The 20539-nt window shown below is 38.0% G+C and overlaps 1 protein-coding gene and 1 non-coding gene across 15 annotated transcripts in view; one reads left to right on the top strand and one right to left on the bottom strand.

Moving 5' to 3' along the window:
- Positions 1-20539, top strand: part of ENOX2 (ecto-NOX disulfide-thiol exchanger 2) — a 288002-nt gene that overhangs the window by 254512 nt on the left and 12951 nt on the right. For 12 of the 14 annotated variants that reach the window (XM_059883750.1, XM_024988841.2, XM_024988840.2 and 9 more), the window contains one exon: positions 19712-19893. In XM_059883750.1, the coding sequence (XP_059739733.1) occupies positions 19712-19893 (182 nt within the window). The remainder of the gene's footprint in view (positions 1-19711; positions 19894-20539) is intronic. The other 2 variants (XM_024988844.2, XM_059883743.1) reach the window with 1 other exon arrangement.
- On the bottom strand, positions 14583-14654 carry TRNAC-GCA (transfer RNA cysteine (anticodon GCA)). Its single transcript has one exon. It is a non-coding gene; the product is annotated as a tRNA-Cys (tRNA).

Below are 20539 nucleotides of genomic sequence, written 5' to 3'. Positions count from 1 at the left end.
ATAAGGAGAGAAAGTGGGCAAAGACCACAGGTCCCAAAGCTGGTAATGGTGGTGGTGTAGTCATTAAGTTATGTCCGACTCTTGCGACCCTGTGGACCATAGCCCACCAGGCACCTCTGTCCATGAGATTCTGAAGGTAAGAATATTGGAGTGGGTTGCCATGCCCTCCTCCAGGGGATCTTCCTGACCCAGAGATTGAATCCAGGTCTCCTGCTTTGCAGGCAGATTCTTTACCGACTGTTACCAGGAAAGCCCACGAAGTTGGGTATTGAGCAAAAGTAAATACAGGCTTTTTAAATGGGGACTATAAGTGATGACAAAGTTAAAGTTAAGTTGTTGTTTATCATTCAGTAGAAGAGAAGGAGGCCATGGAGAGTGTGAAGTTGAAAATGCTTGTGAATGAAAGAGTACTTATGGATAATTATGGAAGTGAAATCCTAGAGAAGAGTAATGTGAAGTGATCTGATTTCAAATGAAGTTTGCTTTAGAGAGGGGAGAACCCTCTTCCTCTGAGATAAGATAAATGAAGCTAAAAGTATATATGCAGCCCATATAGCAAGAGATTGGTCATCTATGGATAAGAGAAATGACTTGGAACAGAGACCATGAGGAGAGAGGAGCAGATCTGTAATAAGTACTCTGGGCAGTATGGAAGGAAGAAATCAGTGAGAGGTGAGCGATCCATCAGCAAGGGCCAGCATGAGTCTCTATCGACTAGAACTGCCCAGCTCTGCAACTTCCCATAAAAGTCCTCTGCAGCACAGGATAACTAGCAGAGCAAGTTGAGTTAAGTGACCAGGAGTTAGGAATTGACATGGTAAACCTGATCAAAGGTTTTCAGGTAAGTGAAGGAATAAGAATTACTGAGGAGTATGCGGCAGAATCTGTTTAGCCAGAAAGCAAATAGTAGACTGGGTGAAGTTGGCCACTCCAGGACATAAAGATCCCAGCAAGGAAAAAGATCAGAGTCTCAGAGTGATGAGGGACCATGACACAACTGATAGATGAACACACTGTGTTTAAGAGGGGAGTGTAGAGATCTCAGAGGAGAAACAATGAAATCCCAAGTGTGTCCATGCTGGCAAAAGTCTGATTGAAGTACTGACCTGCAGAGAAAAGAAAAGCAAGGCTTTTTTTTTTTTTTAATTGGAGGCTAATTACTTTACAATATTGTATTGGTTTTGCCATACATCAGCATGAATCCGCCACAGGTGTACACATGCTCCCAATCCTGAACTCCCCTCCCACCTCCCTCCCCATACCATCCCTCTGGGTCATCCCAGTGCACCAGCTCCAAGCATCCTGTATCCTGCATTGAACCTGGACTGGTGATTCATTTCTTATATGATATTATACATGTTTCAATGCCATTCTCCTAAATCATCCCACCCTCTCCCTCTCCCACAGAGTCCAAAAGACTATTATATATATCTGTGTCTGTTTTGCTGTCTCACATACAGGGTTATCGTTGCCATCTTTCTAAATTCCATATATATGCGTTAGTATACTGCATTGGTGTTTTTCCTTCTGGCTTACTTCACTCTGTATAATCGGCTCCAGTTTCATCCACCTCATTAGAACTGATTCAAATGTATTCTTTTTAATGGCTGAGTAATATTCCATTGTGTATATGTACCACAGCTTTCTTATCCATTCATCTGCTGATGGACATCTAGGTTTGCTTCCATGTCCTGCCTATTATAAACAGTGCTGCAATGAACATTGGGGTACACATGTCTCTTTCAACTCTGGTTTCCTTGTTGTGTATGCCCAACAGTGGGATTGCTGGGTCATATGGCAGTTCTATTTCCAGTTTTTTAAGGAATCTCCACACTGTTCTCCATAGTGGCTGTACTAGTTTGCATTCCCACCAGCAGTGTAAGAGGGTTCCCTTTTCTCCACACCCTTTCCAGCATTTATTGCTTGTAGACTTTTGGATCACAGCCATTCTGACTGGCATGAAATGGTACCTCATAGTGGTTTTGATTTGCATTTCTCTGATAATGAGTGATGTTGAGCATCTTTTCATGTGTTTGTTAGCTGTCTGTATGTCTTCTTTGGAGAAATGTCTATTTAGTTCTTTGGCCCATTTTTTGATTGAGTCATTTATTTTTCTGGAATTGAGCTGCAGGAGTTGTTTGTATATTTCTGAGATTTGTTGTTTGTCAGTTGCTTCATTTGCTATTATTTTCTCCCATTCTGAAGGCTGTCTTTTCACCTTGCTTATAGTTTCTTTTGTTGTGCAGAATCTTTTAAGTTTAATTAGGTCCCATTTGTTTATTTTTGCTTTTATTCCAATATTCTGGGAGGTGGGTCACAGAGGATCCTGCTGTGATTTATGTCAGAGAGTGTTTTGCCTATGTTCTCCTCTAAGAGTTTTATAGTTTCTGGTCTTACATTTAGATCTTTAATCCGTTTTGAGTTTATTTTTGTGTATGGTGTTAAAAAGTATTCTAGGTTCACTCTTTTACACGTGGTTGACCAGTTTTCCCAGCACCACTTGTTAAAGAGATTGTCTTTTCTCCATTGTATATTCTTGCCTCCTTTGTCAAAGATAAGGTGTCCATAGGTGCGTGGACTTATCTCTGGGCTTTCTATTTAGTTCCATGGGTCTATATTTCTGTCTTTGTGCCACTACCGTACTGTCTTGATGACTGTAGCTTTGTAGTAGAGCCTGAAGTCAGGCAGGTTGATTCCTCCAGTTCCATTCTTCTTTCTCAAGATTGCTTTGGCTATTCGTGGTTTTTTGTATTTCCATACAAATTGTGAAATTTTTTGTTCTAGCTCTGTGAAAAATACCGTTGGTAGTTTGATAGGGATTGCACTGAATCTATAGATTGCTTTGGGTAGTATACTCATTTTCACTATATTGATTCTTCTGATCCATGAACATGGTATATTTCTCCATCTATTAGTGTCCTCTTTCATTTCCTTCACCAGTGTTTTATAGTTTTCTATATATAGGTCTTTAGTTTCTTTAGGTAGATATATTCCTAAGTATTTTATTCTTTCCATTGCAATGGTGAATCGAATTGTTTCCTTAATTTCTCTATTTTCTCATTATTAGTGTATAGGAATGCAAGGGATTTCTGTGTGTTGATTTTATATCCTGCAACTTTACTATAGTCATTGATTAGCTCTAGTAATTTTCTGGTGGAGTCTTTAGGATTTTCAATGTAGAGGATCATATCATCTGGAAACAGTGAGAGTTTTACTTCTTCTTTTCCAGTTTGGATTCCTTTTATTTCTTTTTCTGCTCTGATTGCTATGGCCAAAACTTCCAGAACTATGTTGAATAGTAGTGAAAGTGGGCACCCTTGTCTTGTTCCTGACTTTAGGGGAAATGCTTTCAATTTTTCACCATTGAGGATAATGTTTGCTGTGGGTTTGTCATATATAGCTTTTATTATGTTGAGGTATGTTCCTTCTATTCTTGCTTTCTGGAGAGTTTTTATCATAAACGGATGTTGAATTTTGTCAAAAGCTTTCTCTGCGTCTATTGAGATAATCATATGGCTTTTATTTTTCAATTTGTTAATGTGGTGTATTACACTGATTGATTTGCAGATATTGAAGAATCCTTGCATCCCTGGGATAAAGCCCACTTGGTCATGGTGTATGATCTTTTTAATGTGTTGTTGGATTCTGATTGCTAGAATTTTGTTAAGGATTTTTGCATCTATGTTCATCAGTGATATTGGCCTGTAGTTTTCTTTTTTTTGTGGCATCTTTTTCAGGTTTTGGTATTAGGGTGATGGTGGCCTCATAAATGAGTTTGGAAGTTTACCTTCCTCTGCAATTTTCTGGAAGAGTTTGAGTAGGATAGGTGTTAGCTCTTCTCTAAATTTTTGGTAGAATTCAGCTGTGAAGCCGTCTGGACCTGGGCTTTTGTTTGCTGGAAGATTTCTGATTACAGTTTCAATTTCCATGCTTGTGATGGGTCTGTTAAGATTTTCTATTTCTTCCTGGTTCAGTTTTGGAAAGTTGTACTTTTCTAAGAATTTGTCCAGTTCTTCCATGCTATCCATTTTATTGAGATATAGTTGCTGATAGTAGTCTCTTATGAGCCTTTGTATTTCTGTGTTGTCTGTTGTGATCTCTCCATTTTCATTTCTAATTTTATTGATTTCATTTTTCTCCCTTTGTTTCTTGATGAGTCTGGCTAATGGTTTGTCAATTTTATGTATCCTTTCAAAGAACCAGTTTTTGTCTTTGTTGATTTTTGCTACGGTCTCTTTTGTTTCTTTTGCATTTATTTCTGCCCTAATTTTTAAGATTTCTTTCCTTCTACTAACCCAGGGGTTCTTAATTTCTTCCTTTTCTAGTTGCTTTAGGTGTGGAGTTAGGTTATTTATTTGACTTTTTTCTTGTTTCTTGAGGTATGCCTGTATTGCTATGAACTCTCCCCCTTAGTACTGCTTTTACAGTGTCCCACAGGTTTTGTGTTGTTGTGTTTTCATTTTCATTCGTTTCTATGCATATTTTGATTTCTTCTGTGATTTATTGGTTATTCAGCAGCATGTTGTTCAGCCTCCATATGTTGGAATTTTTAATAGTTTTTCTCCTGTAATTGAGATCTAATCTTACTGCATTGTGGTCAGAAAAGATGCTTGGAATGATTTCAATTTTTTTGAACTTACCAAGGCTAGATTTATGGCCAAGGATGTGATCTATCCTGGAGAAGTTTCCGTGTGCACTTGAGGAAAAGGTGAAATTCATTGTTTTGGGGTGAAATGTCCTCTAGATATCAAGTAGGTCTAACTGGTCTAGTGTGTCATTTAAAGTTTGTGTTTCCTTGTTAATTTTCTGTTTAGTTGATATATCCATAGGTGTGAGTGGGGTATTAAAGTCTCCCACTACTACTGTGTTACTGTTAATTTCCCCTTTCATACCTGTTAGCATTTGTCTTACATATTGTGGTGCTCCTATGTTGGGTGCATATATATTTATAATTGTTATATCTTCTTGGATTGATCCTTTGATCATTATGTAGTGTCCTTCTTTGTCTCTTTTCACAGCCTTTGTTTTAAAGTCTATTTTATCTGATATGAGTATTGCTACTCCTGATTTCTTTTGGTCTCTATTTGCATAGAATATCTTTTTCCAGCCCTTCACTTTCAGTCTGTATGTGTCCCTTGTTTTGAGGTGGGTCTCTTGTAAACAACATACATAGGGGTCTTGTTTTTGTATCTATTCAGCCAGTCTTTGTCTTTTGGTTGGGGCATTCAACCCATTTACGTTTAAGGTAACTATTGATAAATATGATCCTGTTGCCATTTACTTTATTGTTTTGGGTTCGAGTTTATACACCCTTTTTGTGTTTCCTGTCTAGAGAAGATCCTTTAGCATTTGTTGGAGAGCTGGTTTGCTGGTGCTGAATTCTCTCAGCTTTTGCTTGTCTGTAAAGCTTTTGATTTCTCCTTCATATTTAATGAGATCCTTGCTGGGTACAGTAATCTGGGCTGTAGGTTATTTTCTTTCATCACATTAAGTATGTCTTGCCATTCCCTCCTGGCTTGAAGAGTTTCTATTGAGACATCAGCTGTTATCCTTATGGGAATCCCCTTGTGTATTATTTGTTGTTTTCCCTTGTTGCTTTTAATATTTGTTGTTTGTGTTTGATCTTTGTTAATTTTATTAATATGTGTCTTTGGGTGTTTCGCCTTGGGTTTATCCTGTTTGGGACTCTCTGGGTTTCTTGGACTTGGGTGATTATTTCCTTCCCCATTTTAGGGAAGTTTTCAACTATTATCTCCTCAAGTATTTTCTCATGGTCTTTCTTTTTGTCTTCTTCTTCTGGGACTCCTATGATTCGAATGTTGGAGCGTTTAATATTGTCCTGGAGGTCTCTGAAATTGTCCTCATTTCTTTTAATTCGCATTTCTTTTTTCCTCTCTGATTCATTTACTTCTACCATTCTATCTTCTACTTCGCTAATCCTGTCTTCTGCCTCCGTTATTCTACTATTTATTGCCTCCAGAGTGTTTTTGATCTCATATATTGCATTATTCATTATATATTGACTCTTTTTTATTTCTTCTAGGTCCTTGTTAAACCTATCTTGCATCTTCTCAGTCCTTGTCTCCAGGCTATTTATCTGTGATTCCGTTTTTATTTCGAGATTTTGGATCCTTTTCCCTATCATTATTCGAAAATCTTTATCAGGTAGATTCCCTATCTCTTCCTCTTTTGTTTGGTTTGGAGGGCATTTATCCTGTTCCTTTACCTGCTGGGTATTCCTCTGCCTCTTCATCTTGTTTATATTACTGCGTTTGGGGTGGCCTTTCTATATTCTCGCAGTTTGTGGAGTTCTCTTTATTGTGGAGTTTCCTCGCTTTGGGTGGGGTTGTATGGGTGGCTTGTCAAGGTTTCCTGGTTAGGGAAGCCTGTGTCAGTGTTCTGGTGGGTGGAGCTGGATTTCTTCTCTCTGGAGTGCAATGAAGTGTCCAGTAATGAGTTATGAAATGTCAATGGTTTTGGAGTAACTTTGGGCAGCCTGTATATTGAAACTCAGGTCTGTGTTCCTGTGTTGCTGGAGAATTTGCATGGTATGTCTTGCTCTTTAACTTGCTGGCCCTTGGATGGTGCTTGGTTTCAGTGTAGGTATGGAGGCATTTGATGAGCTCCTATCGATTAATGTTCCCTGGAGTCAGGAGTTCTCTGATGTTCTCAGGATTTGGACTTAAGCCTCCTGCTTCTGGTTTTCAGTCTTATTTTTACAGTAGCCTCAAGACTTCTCCTTCTATACAGCACCGTTGATAATACATCTAGGTTAAAGATGAAAAGTTTCTCCTCAATGAGGGACACCCAGAGAGGTTCACAGAGTTACATGGAGAAGAGAAGAGGGAGGAGGGAGTTAGAGGTGACCCGAATGAGATGAGGTGGAATCAAAAGAGGAGAGAGCAAGCTAGCCAGTAATCACTTCCTTATGTGTGCTCCACATTCTGGACCGCTCAGAGATGTTCACAGATTTACACAGAGAAGAGAAGAGGGAGGAAGGAGACAGAGGTGTCCAGGAGGATAAAAGGGGGGAATGAAAAGGAGAGAGACAGATCCAGCCAGTAATCAGTTCCCTATGTGTTCTCCACCATCTGGAACACACAGAGATTCACAGAGTTGCGTAGAGAAGAGAAGGGGGAGGAAGGATACAGAGGCGACCTGGTGGAGAAAAAGGAGAGTCCAAAGGAGGAGAGAGCAGTCAAGCCAGTAATCTCACTCCCAAGTAAAAATGGGTACTGAAGATTGGGTTTTTAAAGGTACAAAATTGATAACAAATACCAAAAAGCAAAGATTAAAAATCTAGAATAGAGGTTGGATTTTCAAAAATACAATATTAAAGAAAAGAAGAAGGAAAAAAAAAGTCACAAAAATTATTTATATATATATATATATATATATATGAAGTTTGCTTTAAAAAATAGGGTCTTTTTTTTGAAAAGTAATAGTAGGTTATAAAAATGAAAATTAAAGGAGTAATAGAGGACTTAAAATTTTTAAAAAGTTAAAAAAAATAATGATCATAAAAATGGTAAAAATATATCTAGGACTTTCTCTGGTGGTGTTGTGGGCAGTGTGGGGTCAGTTCATTTTCGGATAGTTCCTTGGTCCGGCTTATATTTCTCAAGATCTATAGGCCCCTTCTTATCCAGTCGGTACTAACAACAGGGTTTTAATCTATTGCACCTGTCACTTCCAAGGCACATCCCTCTGTTTTAGCTTCTTCTGTTTGCTGGTCTCTTCAGTGTCTGATTTCCGCCCTGACACAAGGAGGGCTGGTGGTGGACACTTTTTTTAGGCTCACTTGTTCAGTCGCACTGTGGGGAGGGAGGGACGCTGCAAACAAATAACACTAGCGTGTGCTCGCAGTGTCTCAGCCACACTGAGCCTGCCCTTGTTCATGGAGCGTGTGCCCTCCCTGCCCACACAGCTCACGCTGTAGGTTGCTCTGCCGGGAACCGTCCAAGGCCAGCCCTGGGCTGCATGCACCTCCCAGGTCTAAGCCGCTCAGGTTCAGGCACTCTGGTAGTCCTCAGAGGCGCAGACTCCATTGGGCCTGTGTTTTGTGCCCTTCCCAGGTCCGAGCAGCTCAGGTGATGAGGTGTTTGGCAAGCGTGGTCACTGCAACTTATCACCTCTCCTGTCCCTGCTGCTTGGTTTTCTGGGTGTACAACCAGCACACTTTCTCAGGTGGATGATGACTGTCCAGAACCCCAAGAAGTTTTAGTTAGCAAAGAAGCCTGCTTGCAGTTTGGTAGATAATGTCTCTCTGGGGCTGCGATTGCCCCCTTCCGGCTCTGGCTGCCTATCACCAGAGGGGGATGGTCTGCAGCCGGCTAATTCTGTTCAGTCCTTTGTTCTGTGCACGGTCCTGGCAGTGTCTTAGGGCTTTTTGCACGGTAGCTATCCCACAGTCTGGTTTGCTAGCTCAAGTTAGTTCATTCTGATTACCCTCAGGGCATTCAGGCCCGATCCTGACTCTAAGCAATGCAGCCCTCATCTCCCTGCCCAGACCCCGCTTGCTAGTGGCGGATGCAGGCGTCTGCACTGCTTCTCCACTGGGGGAGTTACCATTGGGCTCGTAATCTGTGGGGTTTAATTATTTATTTATTTTTCATCCCGGTTATGTTGCCCTCTGTGCTTCCAAGGCTTACCACAGACTCGGCAGTGAGAGTGTTTCCTGATGTTTGGAAACCTCTCTTTTTAAGACTCCCTTCCAGGGACAGGGCTCCATCCCTACCTCTTTTGTCTCTTTTTTTGTCTTTTATATTTTTTCCTACTTCTTTTCGAAGACAATGGGCTGCTTTTCTGGGTGCCTGATGTCCTCTGCCGGCATTCAGAAGTTGTTTTGTGGAATTTACTCAGTGTTTAAATGTTCTTTTGATGAATTTTGGGGGGAGAAAGTGGTCTCCCCATCCTATTCCTCCGCCATCTTAGGACTGCCTCAGAAGCAAGGCTTTTTGAAGTCAGGGGACTCACTTGAGATTTTTGTCTGAACTGGCCTTCATGGGTCATGCTCATATCTCCCACTTTTTCTTCCCACTCTTTGTTTTTGTTTTTTCTCTTTGTGAATCACTCCAGCTCTAGCTTCTTTTTTTGAACCTTGAGAGGAGTGTTGCTCATTTTTCCTTCTATAATTTGGTAACACTTTTTAGCATCTTTCTTCTAAAATGTGGTAACATTTTTAGCATCTCCTTTTTTATGATTTTTTATTAGAGTATAGTTGCTTTACAATGTTGTGTTAGTTTCTGCTGTACAACAAAGTGAATCAGTTATACATATACATATATCCCCTCCCTCTTGAGCTTCAAGCTTCCCTCCAACCCCCACCCCCATCTTACCCTTCCAGGTCATCACTTGTAATGCAGCTTTTTAAGAGTGGCTGACTCTCTAAATTTACTTCCATTAATTTTTGTTTGTTTGTGCTCTTTGTACCATTGAAGAAACCTAGGTATATTTTTTTTCATACCTAAAAGCACAAAGTCCTTTTAGATCTTTTGTTGTAGAAAAACATGTCTGAGATTTTGCTCCAAGTGGCTCCTTTAAAAGGAGGCATTCACAGCTGCCTTCATACTTTCATATCTGCCATGATGAATTGGCAGCCTTCAGATCTGAAGAGCAATTCCCATAAAGAGAAACTTTTTCCTATATAGGAAATCGTCAAAAAGGAGAAGCTGGGAACTAATGATGGCAGGAAAAGAATAAATTCACTGTACTATACTCTTTAGTATCAGGACTGATGAATTCACCTACTCAAACATATTATTAAAAGGGAATATTGAACTTTTCAATGTTCTGGCAATGTACAAAGAACTCCAACTTCAGAAATAGGCCCAATTAATATTAAGTCTGTGAAAGTAAAGACTTGGTATCCTCATTAAAATGACAAAAACCTTCACTTTAAAGAGTGGGAAATATATTTTGTAAGTAAGGCCCCCATTTTCTTTTGCTTAGTGACAGGTCCAAACTGAGGAGATTACTATCTGCTCCTGCTTAGCTACAACAGTCCATCTCTGCTCATCAGGACGCCCTTTCTCCCAGGGGGGGAAAGCAGTCTTGCCTCCTCATTTTCTCAGAGGGAAAATATTTTCACATTTCAACTGGAGAAGATGCCTCTAACCATTCTCCTAGACCTCTGTCCTTTTCTCTGCCATGTTTCTCTACATGACTTGTAGGACATGAGTGTAATTACTGGCCTGCAGTACAAGAAGAAACAAAAAGAGAAAGATGAAATATCACTATTTTGTATTGAGCTGTGTGCCTTGCCAGTGGACAGACATGCATACTGAAGCAGAAATACCTCACTGTCCATCTGAAGCAGCCACTGGATTTGCAGAGTAACCTCTGTGCTGTTCAGCCTTACTCCATCAAGATGCTATCACTGGTACTGACCCAGCAAAACAAGTCAAATATTTCTTCCCCTGTTTGGCAGATAGTCAATGTCTCTTTTTCCATCCAGTTCCAAATATATAGTCATCTTCATCTTTAGCATCTTCTAAGGGAATGGTTCAGTATTCTTGCCTGGAGAATTCCATGGATAGAGGAGGCTAGCAGGCTACAGTCCATGGGGTCGCCAAGAGTCGGACATGACTGAGTGACTGACACTTTGGTGTTGTGACTGTTAAGAATACTGCCTGTCTGAGACCAACTATCCCAGCCACTGGGAAGATGGCAAGGATAGATATTATTTGGTGTGCTGTGAATCCAACTTTCACATCAAAGACACAAAATCTGTGTGATTATGGCAACAACTAAAATCAGTAATAAAACCAAACATAAAATGAATATATTGTGCTGAAGGTCTCTTGTAAATTTTTAAGCAAAAATGCGAGGTTTGAAACTGCTATATCAAGATAATTACATGGCCATTCATAGAAAACCAACATGGACACTGAGAACATGTCTCAACACTACTCTAGTGAGAAGGCATTTCTCACCAGATCCTACCTATTACATTGTCACTCTCTTCTTTGGATTGTTGTTGTTGTTCAGTAGCTAAGTCATGTCCCACTCTCTGCAACCCCATGGACTGTAGCATGCCAGGCTTCCCTGTCCTTCACTATCTCCTGGAGTTTGCCCAAACTCATGTCCATTGAGTTTGGACATGATGCCATCCAGCCATCTCATCGCTCTGTTACCCGCTTCATCTGATCACATCAGCCTTCATCAGTACCTAATTATTTTAGGATAACCCTCAGATTCAAGGCATTGAATTAAACCCAGCACTACCCTATAGGCAGCTTTTTTTTCAGGAATAGGAAATGTCTTCACCCTTGAAATATAGTTTTATTCTATATACTTCATCTTTATAAAGCACAACTTCTTTTTGTTCATTATGTACAGGGTGAATCTTGTCTCTGCAAACCCCTTAGAAAACTATTCTTCCACCATTTATAGCTAATAATCTCAGAGATTTGATTTCAATTACTTTTTTTACTACCTTCTACCAAAAGTTACTTCCCATAGGTAGCTGAAAAAATTCACACCTTTGTCAAATTTTATAACATTTTTTATGTATTTATGTATTCATTTAATTAATTAATTTATTTCATTTCTTTTTTGGCCGCACTGGATCTTCATTGCTGTGCACAGGCTTTCTCTAGTTTCAGCGAGCAAGGGCTACTGTTTGTTGTAGTGCTCGGGCTTCCCGTTGCAGTGGCTTCCCCTGTTGTGGAGCACAGGTTCTAGGGCACGCAGGCATCAGTAGTTGCAGCACACAGGCTCAGTAGTTGTGGCACGCAAGCTCAGTAGTTGTGATGCATGGGCTTAGTTGGTCTACAGCATCTGGAATCTTCCAGGACCAGGGATCAAACCCATGTCCCCTGAATTAGTAGCTGGATTCTTATCCACTGCACCACCAAGGAAGTCCAAACTTATCTTTTAACATTCTTATACATTTAATGTACAGATTTGTAATTTTGACCCGTTTTGATGATACCTGTTTTCTGAACTCTATATTCTGTTAGGAATCAAAAAGGGAATAAACTACAAATATATCCATTAATTTGGAGTGTAAACAATAGAGATGAGTGGAATCTCATTTTTTACCATAGTCATAAGCCTGGAACTTGGAAGGAATTCAATAAATGTTTGTTGAATGAATGAAAATCTTATTAAATATTTCAAAGTAGCTTTTATGATTTTTGATCTTGAAAAATATGCCATAGCCATAAATAAGTTTAATCTAGGTTTCTCCATGTGTCTTATTTTTCAATTAATAAACTTTAATTTTTAGATCAGTTTTAGGTCCATAGCAAAATTGAGCAGGAAGTACAGAGTTCCCAAATACTGCCAGTCCCCATATACATACAATCTCCCACTATCTACATCCTGCACCCCAGAGGTACATGTGTTACAGTAGCTGAATACATCCTCATCACCCAAAGTTCATAGTTTGCATTAGAATTCACTCTTGGTACCCATTTTATGGTGTTGGAGAAATATACAAAATGTATGTGTGTCCACAATTGTAGTATCATACAGAATAGTTTCAGGGACCTTAAAATCTTCTGTGCTAAACCTATTCATTCTTCCCTCCATCCAAATACCTGGTAACCACTGATTTTTTAACTGACTCTATAGTTTTTCCCTTTCCAGACTGGCATATAGTTGGGAACATTTAGTATGCAGTCTTTTCAAATTGACTACTTTCACATAGTAATATGCATTTACATTTCCTGCATGTCTTTTCGTGGCTTTGTATCTCATTTCTTTTTAGTGCCATTTATTATTCAATTTTCCAGATGTATTATAGTGTATTAGTGGTTAGATAACTACTAAAGAACATTGTGGTTGCTTCCAAGTTTTGGCAATTATGAATAAAGCTGTTGTAAATATGTATGTGCAGGTTTTTGTGTGGACATAGTTTTTAGCTCATTTGGGTAAATACCAAGGAACATGATTGCTGGATCATATCATTAAAGTCTGTTTAGTTTGTAAGAAACTGCCAAACTGTCTCCCAAAGTGACTATACCATTTTGCATTCTCACCAGCAATGAAGCAGAGTTCTTATTTACACTACATCCTCACCAGTCCTTGGTGCTGTCATTGTTTTGGATTTTGGCAATTCTGATATGTTTCTAGTAATATCACACTCCTGTTTTAATTTGCAATTCACTAATGACATATGATGTTGAAATCATTTCATATGCTTACTCGTCATTAGTATATCTTTGGCAAGGTGTCTGTTCAGATTTGTAGCCCAAATGGGTTGTTTGTTTTCTTATTGTTGAGTTTGAAGAGTTCATTGTATATTTTGGATAACAGTCCTTTATCAACTGTGTCCTTTGCAAATATTTTCTCCTCAGTCTATGGCTTTTCTTCTTGATATTGTCTTTAACAGAGAAGTTTCTATTTTAATTAAGTCCAGGTTATCAGTTATTTCCTTCATGGATCATGCATTTGGTGTTGTGTTTAAAAACTCATCACCATACTCAAGGTCAGCTACATTTTTCTCTTATGTTATCTTCTAGGAGGTTTATAGTTTAGGATTTCTCATTTAGGTCTATAATCCATTTTGACTTAATCTTTGTGATGTCCAGTTGTTCCAGCATGTTTGTTAAAGAGTCTATTTTTGCTCCATTGTATTGCCTTTGCTCCTTTGGCAAAAATCAGTTGACTCTATGGGGGTCTCTTTCTGGACTCTCTAATCTATTTAATGGATCTATTTGTCTTTTCTTTCACCAACACCACACTGTCTTAGCTACTATTAACTTTCTGTTAAGCCTTGAAACCAGGTAGCATCAGTCTTCCAACTCTATTCTACTCTTTCAATGTTGAGTTGGACATTTTGGGTCTTTTGCCTCTCTTTATAAACTTCAGACTCAGTTTGTCATTATCCACAAAATAACTTGCTTGGATTTTGATTGGGATTGCATTGAATCCACAGATCAAGTTGGAAACAACTGATATCTTTATGATATTGCCATCCTATCCATAAACATAAAATTTCTCCATTTATTTAGTTTTTTTTATTTCATTCATTTTTTCACTTGAATTCAATGTGAATTGAATGATTTCCACTCATTTTCAACCTGAGTTTTGTAGTGTTCTTTGTATAGATCTGGTATGTATTTTGTTACATCTCTACTTAAATATTTCATTTTTAATGTGCAAATGTAAATAGTGTGTTAGTTGCTCAGTCGTGTCTGATTCTTTGCAACCCCACAGATTGTAGCCCACCAGGGTCCCCTGTCCATGGGATTCTCCAGGGAAGAATACTGGAGTGGGTTGCCATTATATATTTTCATTTTAAAATGATCAAGGGCATTAGACTATAAAAATAACACATATTTTAAAAATAATCTATACTGGAAAATTATCTCCTTTTCTTGTCTGATTGAATTATCTAGGACTTCCAGTACAAAGTTGAAAAAAGCAGTGATAAGTGGTGGCATCCTTGCCTCGTTCTTAATGGGAGTGATTCAAGTTTCTCTCTATGATGTATGGTGGTGTGTGTGTGAAGTCGCTCAGTCGTGTCCGACTCTTTGCGACCCCGTGGACTATAGCCCACCAGACTCCTCTGTCCATGGGATTCTCCAGGCAAGAATACTGGAGTGGGTTGCCATTTCCTTCTCCAGGGGATCTTCCCAACCCAGGGATCGAACCTGGGTCTCCTGCATTGCAGGCAGATGCTTTATCCTCTGAGCCACCAGGGAAGCCTGTAGATGTTTATTATCATATTGAGGAAGTTCTCTATTCCTAGTTTACTGAGATTTTAAAATCATGGATGGGTGTTGGATTTTGTCAAATACCTTTTCTGCATCTATTGTATTATCATGCAACTTTAACCTCTTTAACTTGTTAACATAATGAATTACATTAATTGATTTTTCAAATGTTGAACCAGCCTTGCATACCCAAGATGAATTCCACTTGATTGTGGTATATTTCTTCCTATACATTCTTGCACTTGGTTTACTAGTATTTTGTTGAGAATTTTTACGTCTGTGTTCGTGAGAGATAGCAGTCTGTACTTTATTTTCTTGTATGTCTTCATATGGTTTTTGGTATTAGGAAAATGCCAACTTCATATAATGAGTTAGGAAATGTTCTCTGTTTCTATCTTCTGGAAGAGATTGTAGAAATTTTGTATTATTTTCTTCCCTAAATAATTCAACAGTAAATTTATGTGGGCCTAGTAGTTTCTACTTTAGAGAGTTATTAATTATTGATCCAATTTTTTTAAGTGATAGAGGCCTACTCAGATTGTCTACTTCTTGTGTGTGCATTTCAACAGATTTCAAGGAGTTGGCCCATTTCATCTAGGTTATCAAATGCGTGGACTATGTACTATGGACTGAACTATGGACTAGTTCAGTTCAGTTGCTCAGTCATGTCCAACTCTTTGCAACCCCATGGACTATAGCACGCCAGGCTTTCCTGTCCATCACGAACTCCCAAAGTTTGCTCAAACTCATGTCCATAATATTCCTTTATTATCCTTTTAATGTCCATAGGATCTATAGTGACATCCTCTCTTTAATTTTGGACATTAGTAATTTGTATTTTCTCTATTTTTTTCTCAGTTAGCCTGGCTAGAGTTTTCTCAACTTGATTGATCTTTACAAAGAACCAGCTTTTGTTTTCACAGATTTTTTTCTATTGAGTTCCTGTTTTCTATTTAATTGATTTCTGATCTATTTTTACTATATGTTTTCTTCTGCTAACTTTAGATTTAATTTGCTCTTCTTTTTCTAGTTTCCTAAGGTGGAAGCTCAGATGATCGATTTTAGATCTTTCTTCCCTTCTAATATATGTATTCAATGCTACAAATTTCCCTCTAAGCATGGCTTTAGCTGCATCTCACAAATTTTGAGAAGTTGTGATTTTTATTTCCATTTAGTTCAAATATTTTTAAATTTCTTTTGAGATTTCTTCTTTGACTCATGTGTTTTTTAGAAGTGTGTTGTTTGATCTCCAAGTATTTTGGAATTTTCCATCTATCTTTCTGTTATTGATTTCTAGTTTAATTTCATCGTGGTTGGACAGCATACCCATTGTGACTTACATTCTTTTAATGTGTCTTAGATGTGTTTTATGATGAAGAATGTAATCTGTCTTGGTGAATGTTGCATGTGTGCTTGAGAAAAATGTATAATCTGCTGTTAAATGAAATAGTCTATACATGTCAATTATATCCAGTTAATTGATGGTGCTGTGGGTTCAGCTGTGTCATTACTCATATTCTGCCTACTCGATCATTCCATTTTTGATAGAGGGGTATAAAGTCTCTATAATAGTGGATTCATTTATTTTTTTGTTGCAGTTCTATCAGATTTTGTTTCACGTATTTTGATACTCTAGTATTAGGCTCACACACATTGCTTGTTATGTCTTCTTGTAGTACTAATGCCTTTATTCCTATGTAATGCCCTTCTTTAGCCCTGATAATTTTCCTTGGTCTGAAGTCAACTCTGCCTGAAATTAGTATAGCTACTCTTACTTTTTTTTTTTAACTAGTGTTAGCATGTGTATTATTTAACATTCTTTTATTTTTAATCTATATGTATTTCTATATTTTAAATGTTTCTTAAGTATACCATTATAGTTGTTTCTTATTTTTTTATTACTCTGACAATATCTGGATTTTAATGGTTGTATTTAGACAATTGATGTTTACAATAATTATTGATGTAGTTGGATTAACGTCCACCATATTTGTTACTATTTTTTATTTATTGCTCTTGTTCTTTGTTCTTTTTGCCTTCTACACATTTCTAGCTCCTTGTGGTTTTAACTGAGCATTTTATATGATTTCTTTTTTCTTCTTTCTTAGCATACTGGTTATACTTCTTTTTTTTTTACTTTTTTAGTAGTTGCCCTAGAGTTTGCAATTTACATTTACAACTAATAAGTCCACTTTCAAATAACCCTATACCAATTTGTGGCTAGTGCAAATATGTTATCATAATATAATCCCAGTTCCTTCCTCCTATTCCTTGTATCATTGCTGTCATTAATTTCACTTATACATAAGCACACACACATACAAGCATACATAATTGAATGCATTGTCACTATTATTTCAAGCAAACTATTATTTGTTAGATCAAGTAAGAATAAGAAAAATTAAAGTTTTTATTTTACCTTCACTTATTACTTCTTTGATGCTCTTCCTTTCTTAATGTAGATCCAAGTGTCTGACTTACGTCATTTTCCTCTGTCTTAAGAACTTCTTTTAACATTTCTTGCAAGGCAGGCCTAATAACAACAAATTCCCTCAATTTTTCTTCATCTAAGAAGGTATTTCTCCTTTACCTTTGAAGAATAATTTCACAAGGTACAGAATTCTAAGTTGGTAGATTATTTTTCTCTTAGCATTTTGAGTATTCTCTTCATTCTAGTCTTGCCTAACGTGGTTTCTGAGGAAAAGTAGGATATAATTCTTATCTTTGCTTCTCTATAGGTAAGGTGGTTTTTTCCCTCTGGTTTCTTTCAAGATTGTTTTTTCTCTTTAATTTTCTGAAATGTAAATGTTATGTGTTTTGGCATTTATCCTACTTGATGCTCTCTGAACTTCCTGGATCTGTGGTTTTGTATCCAGCATTAATTTAGACATATGCTCAGTCATTATTCTTTTACATATTGCTTCTGCTTCTCTTTTTTCTCCTGACATTCTCATTATGTATACATTACATCTTTTGTAGTTGTCTTACAATTCTTACATTTTCTTTTCTTTGTGGGGGTTGATTTTTTGTTTGTTTGTTTGTTTCAGTTTAGGATGTTTCTATTGTCAGCTCTTCCAACTCAGAAATTCTTTCCTCAGTCATGCTCAATCTACTAGTAAGTCCGTTAAGGGGACTTTTCATTTCTGTTCATGTATTTAATCTCTAGTATTTCTATTTGATTCTTTCAATTTCCATCTCTCTGCATACAATATCCATCTATTCTTCCATGTTGTCTACTTCTTCTATTAAAACCTGTAGCATGTTAATAATAGTTGTTTCATTTTCTTTTTTGGCCATACCTTGTGGCTTGTAGGATCTTAGTTCTCCAACTAGGGATTGAAGCTGGGCCCTTGCAGACTCAATTGAGAGAATTCATTGAAAGCATGGAGTTCTAATCACTAGACCATCAAGAAATTACAAGTAATAGTTGTTTTAAATCCCTCGTCTGATAACTCCAACATTTCTTCCATATCTGACTGGTTCTGATCCTTGCTCAGTTTCTGCAAACTATGTTTTTTACTTTTTAGTAAGCTTTGTAAATTTTGCTGAAATCTGGACATGATGTACTAGGTGAAAGGAGCTCTGTTAAACAGGACTTTTTTGGTATGGTGCTAAGATGTGGTGGGAAGAGAATCATTTTATAGTCCTATGATTAGGTCTCAGTCTTTTAGTGAGTCTGTACCTCTGAACTTCATAAGTGGTCCTCAGTTTTTTCTCCCCACTTAGGCGGGACAGGATGGCTAGAGGGGGCTGGAGCTGGTTGGTTCCCCGGGTTGGTTAGGCTCTAGTACTACTCCAGTAGGTTAGGGTCTGGTAAAATAATTTCTCCTGAAGGCAATTCTTTTACAGAAGAACATGAAGCTCTGGCATATTTCAAAAGGGTTTCTTTCTCCCCTCCCCTGCTGGAACTACATAGGAATTTTTCTCCAGTGTTCACTCTGAGGACCAGGTGGAGCTTCTGTACATAAGATTCACAAAAGCATAGGAACCAAGCTATGACTGGGTCTCCCTGGACTTTTTAACTCTCAGACTTGTCTACACTGAGCCTCCAGCAAATTGACAAGTATAGTTTAGGTTTTCCTACCTTGTCACTGTTTCCTGTGGTGATATCTGCTGATGGCTTTCTGGTCTGGTAAGTTGTGATCCTCTGTATTCCCCTGTTGTCTCTCCAATTGGAGGTGTATGAGTTTGCATTGTTGCTTCATTTCTCTGTTGTATCAAAGAAGAGTTGTTGATTTTTTTCAGTTAGTTCAGCTTTTTACTTGTTGTTAGGATGGAATAGTGACTTCTAAGCTCCTTACATGCTAGACCATAAACTGGAAGTCTTTTTTTTTTTTTTTTTAATGCCTCGCCACATGGCTTGTAGGATCTCAGTTCCTTAACAAGGGATCAAATCTGGGCCCTCAGCAATGAAAGCACAGAGTCCTAACCATTGGACAACCAGGGAATTCCCCAGGAAGTCTTGTGTCTTAAGTTTTACATGTACCTTTCCTCTATAGGAAATGGCAACCCACTCCAGTGTTCTTGCCTAGAAAATCCCATGGATGGAGCCTGGTAGGCTACAGTCCATGGGGTAGCAAAGAGTTGGATATGACTGAGCAACTTCATTTCATTTTCCTCTATAGGACCAGAGGAAGCTTCATTAAAAAGCTGCATTTTTAAAAAACAACTGTAAGCAAAATTATTGAGTGGACAGTCATCAGTTCATGACAATTAGCCTTCTAGTTTATTATTACAGACTCACCGTTTGCTGCATTTCAAGTAAAAGTAACTGATGTTACCTAGAAATATTGTAGTGATGTTTAGAGAGAGGAATTGAAACATGATGGGGACTTCTGTGTGTTGGAATTCTGTGTTCATTTACAAAAATGAGTCTTTGTGCTTTTGTGTCCATCTCTTGCTACCATAGCCAACTCAGACCTAGAGTTTCTCATTGAGAGACTTTTCATACATGTCAGTTTAAAACGCCAAGTCTTCATGGGGCTAAGGTGAACCGCAACAGAACCTGGATATATGGTTTTTACTACTTTATATTGATTGTTTAGCTTTAGTATCACAGGCAGAAGCTCTGAAAGAAGAAAATGACAGCCTCCGTTGGCAGCTAGATGCCTACCGGAATGAGGTGGAACTGCTCAAGCAAGAACAAGGCAAAGCCCACAGAGAAGATGACCCAAACAAAGAACAGCAGCTGAAACTCCTGCAGCAAGCCCTGCAAGGAATGCAACAGGTAAAGGCATTTTGGTTTTCTGAGCTTTTTGGAAGGCTAGTAATCAGCTCCTCACCTGTAAAAGGGCCCCCAGAAGCAAATAGGATAGTAAACCTCTTCTTGATATTCTGTTTTCTGGCATGGCTGAGGAAGGGATTACATATTGTAGTTCATGAAATCTTTGGTTAATACAGGGAAAACAATGGATCACCAGTTTCCAAAGATTATGCATTCAGTAAAACATACTTAGCAATAAAACTACACTGAGCATAACCTAATCTTTTCTTTATGCTACCAAATATACTTTAGGATTTGAACAGAGTCTCAAGGTCATTATGAAGAACCTTAATTACTTAGATAAGCAAAAGTGCTGGTGAATAAGTATCTAGTTGATACAATGCTAAATAATACAGTCTGTTAGAAGAAATGACCAGAATCCTACCTTTGATTTGGGTGGAAGGAGGGATGTTATGGGCTTTTAAGTATCAGTGCTTTTGGGTACATAATACCAATTTGCTTTTGTTTTGTTTTCACAGTCGTTTGTGTGAATGAGTTTACCTGCACATTATCTCAAGTGTAAAAAGTAAAGTAAATAAGTGCATCCAACTGTAATTGCATTCAAAAACAACACTGTGTAATAGATGCCTAGAAGTTTTACGTGGTTATC

Source organism: Bos taurus, chromosome X, assembly GCF_002263795.3.
Source record: "Bos taurus isolate L1 Dominette 01449 registration number 42190680 breed Hereford chromosome X, ARS-UCD2.0, whole genome shotgun sequence".
Taxonomy (NCBI): domain Eukaryota; kingdom Metazoa; phylum Chordata; class Mammalia; order Artiodactyla; family Bovidae; genus Bos; species Bos taurus.
The sequence above is the reverse complement of the archived record's forward strand: the minus strand, read 5'-3'. Positions and strand labels throughout refer to the sequence as shown.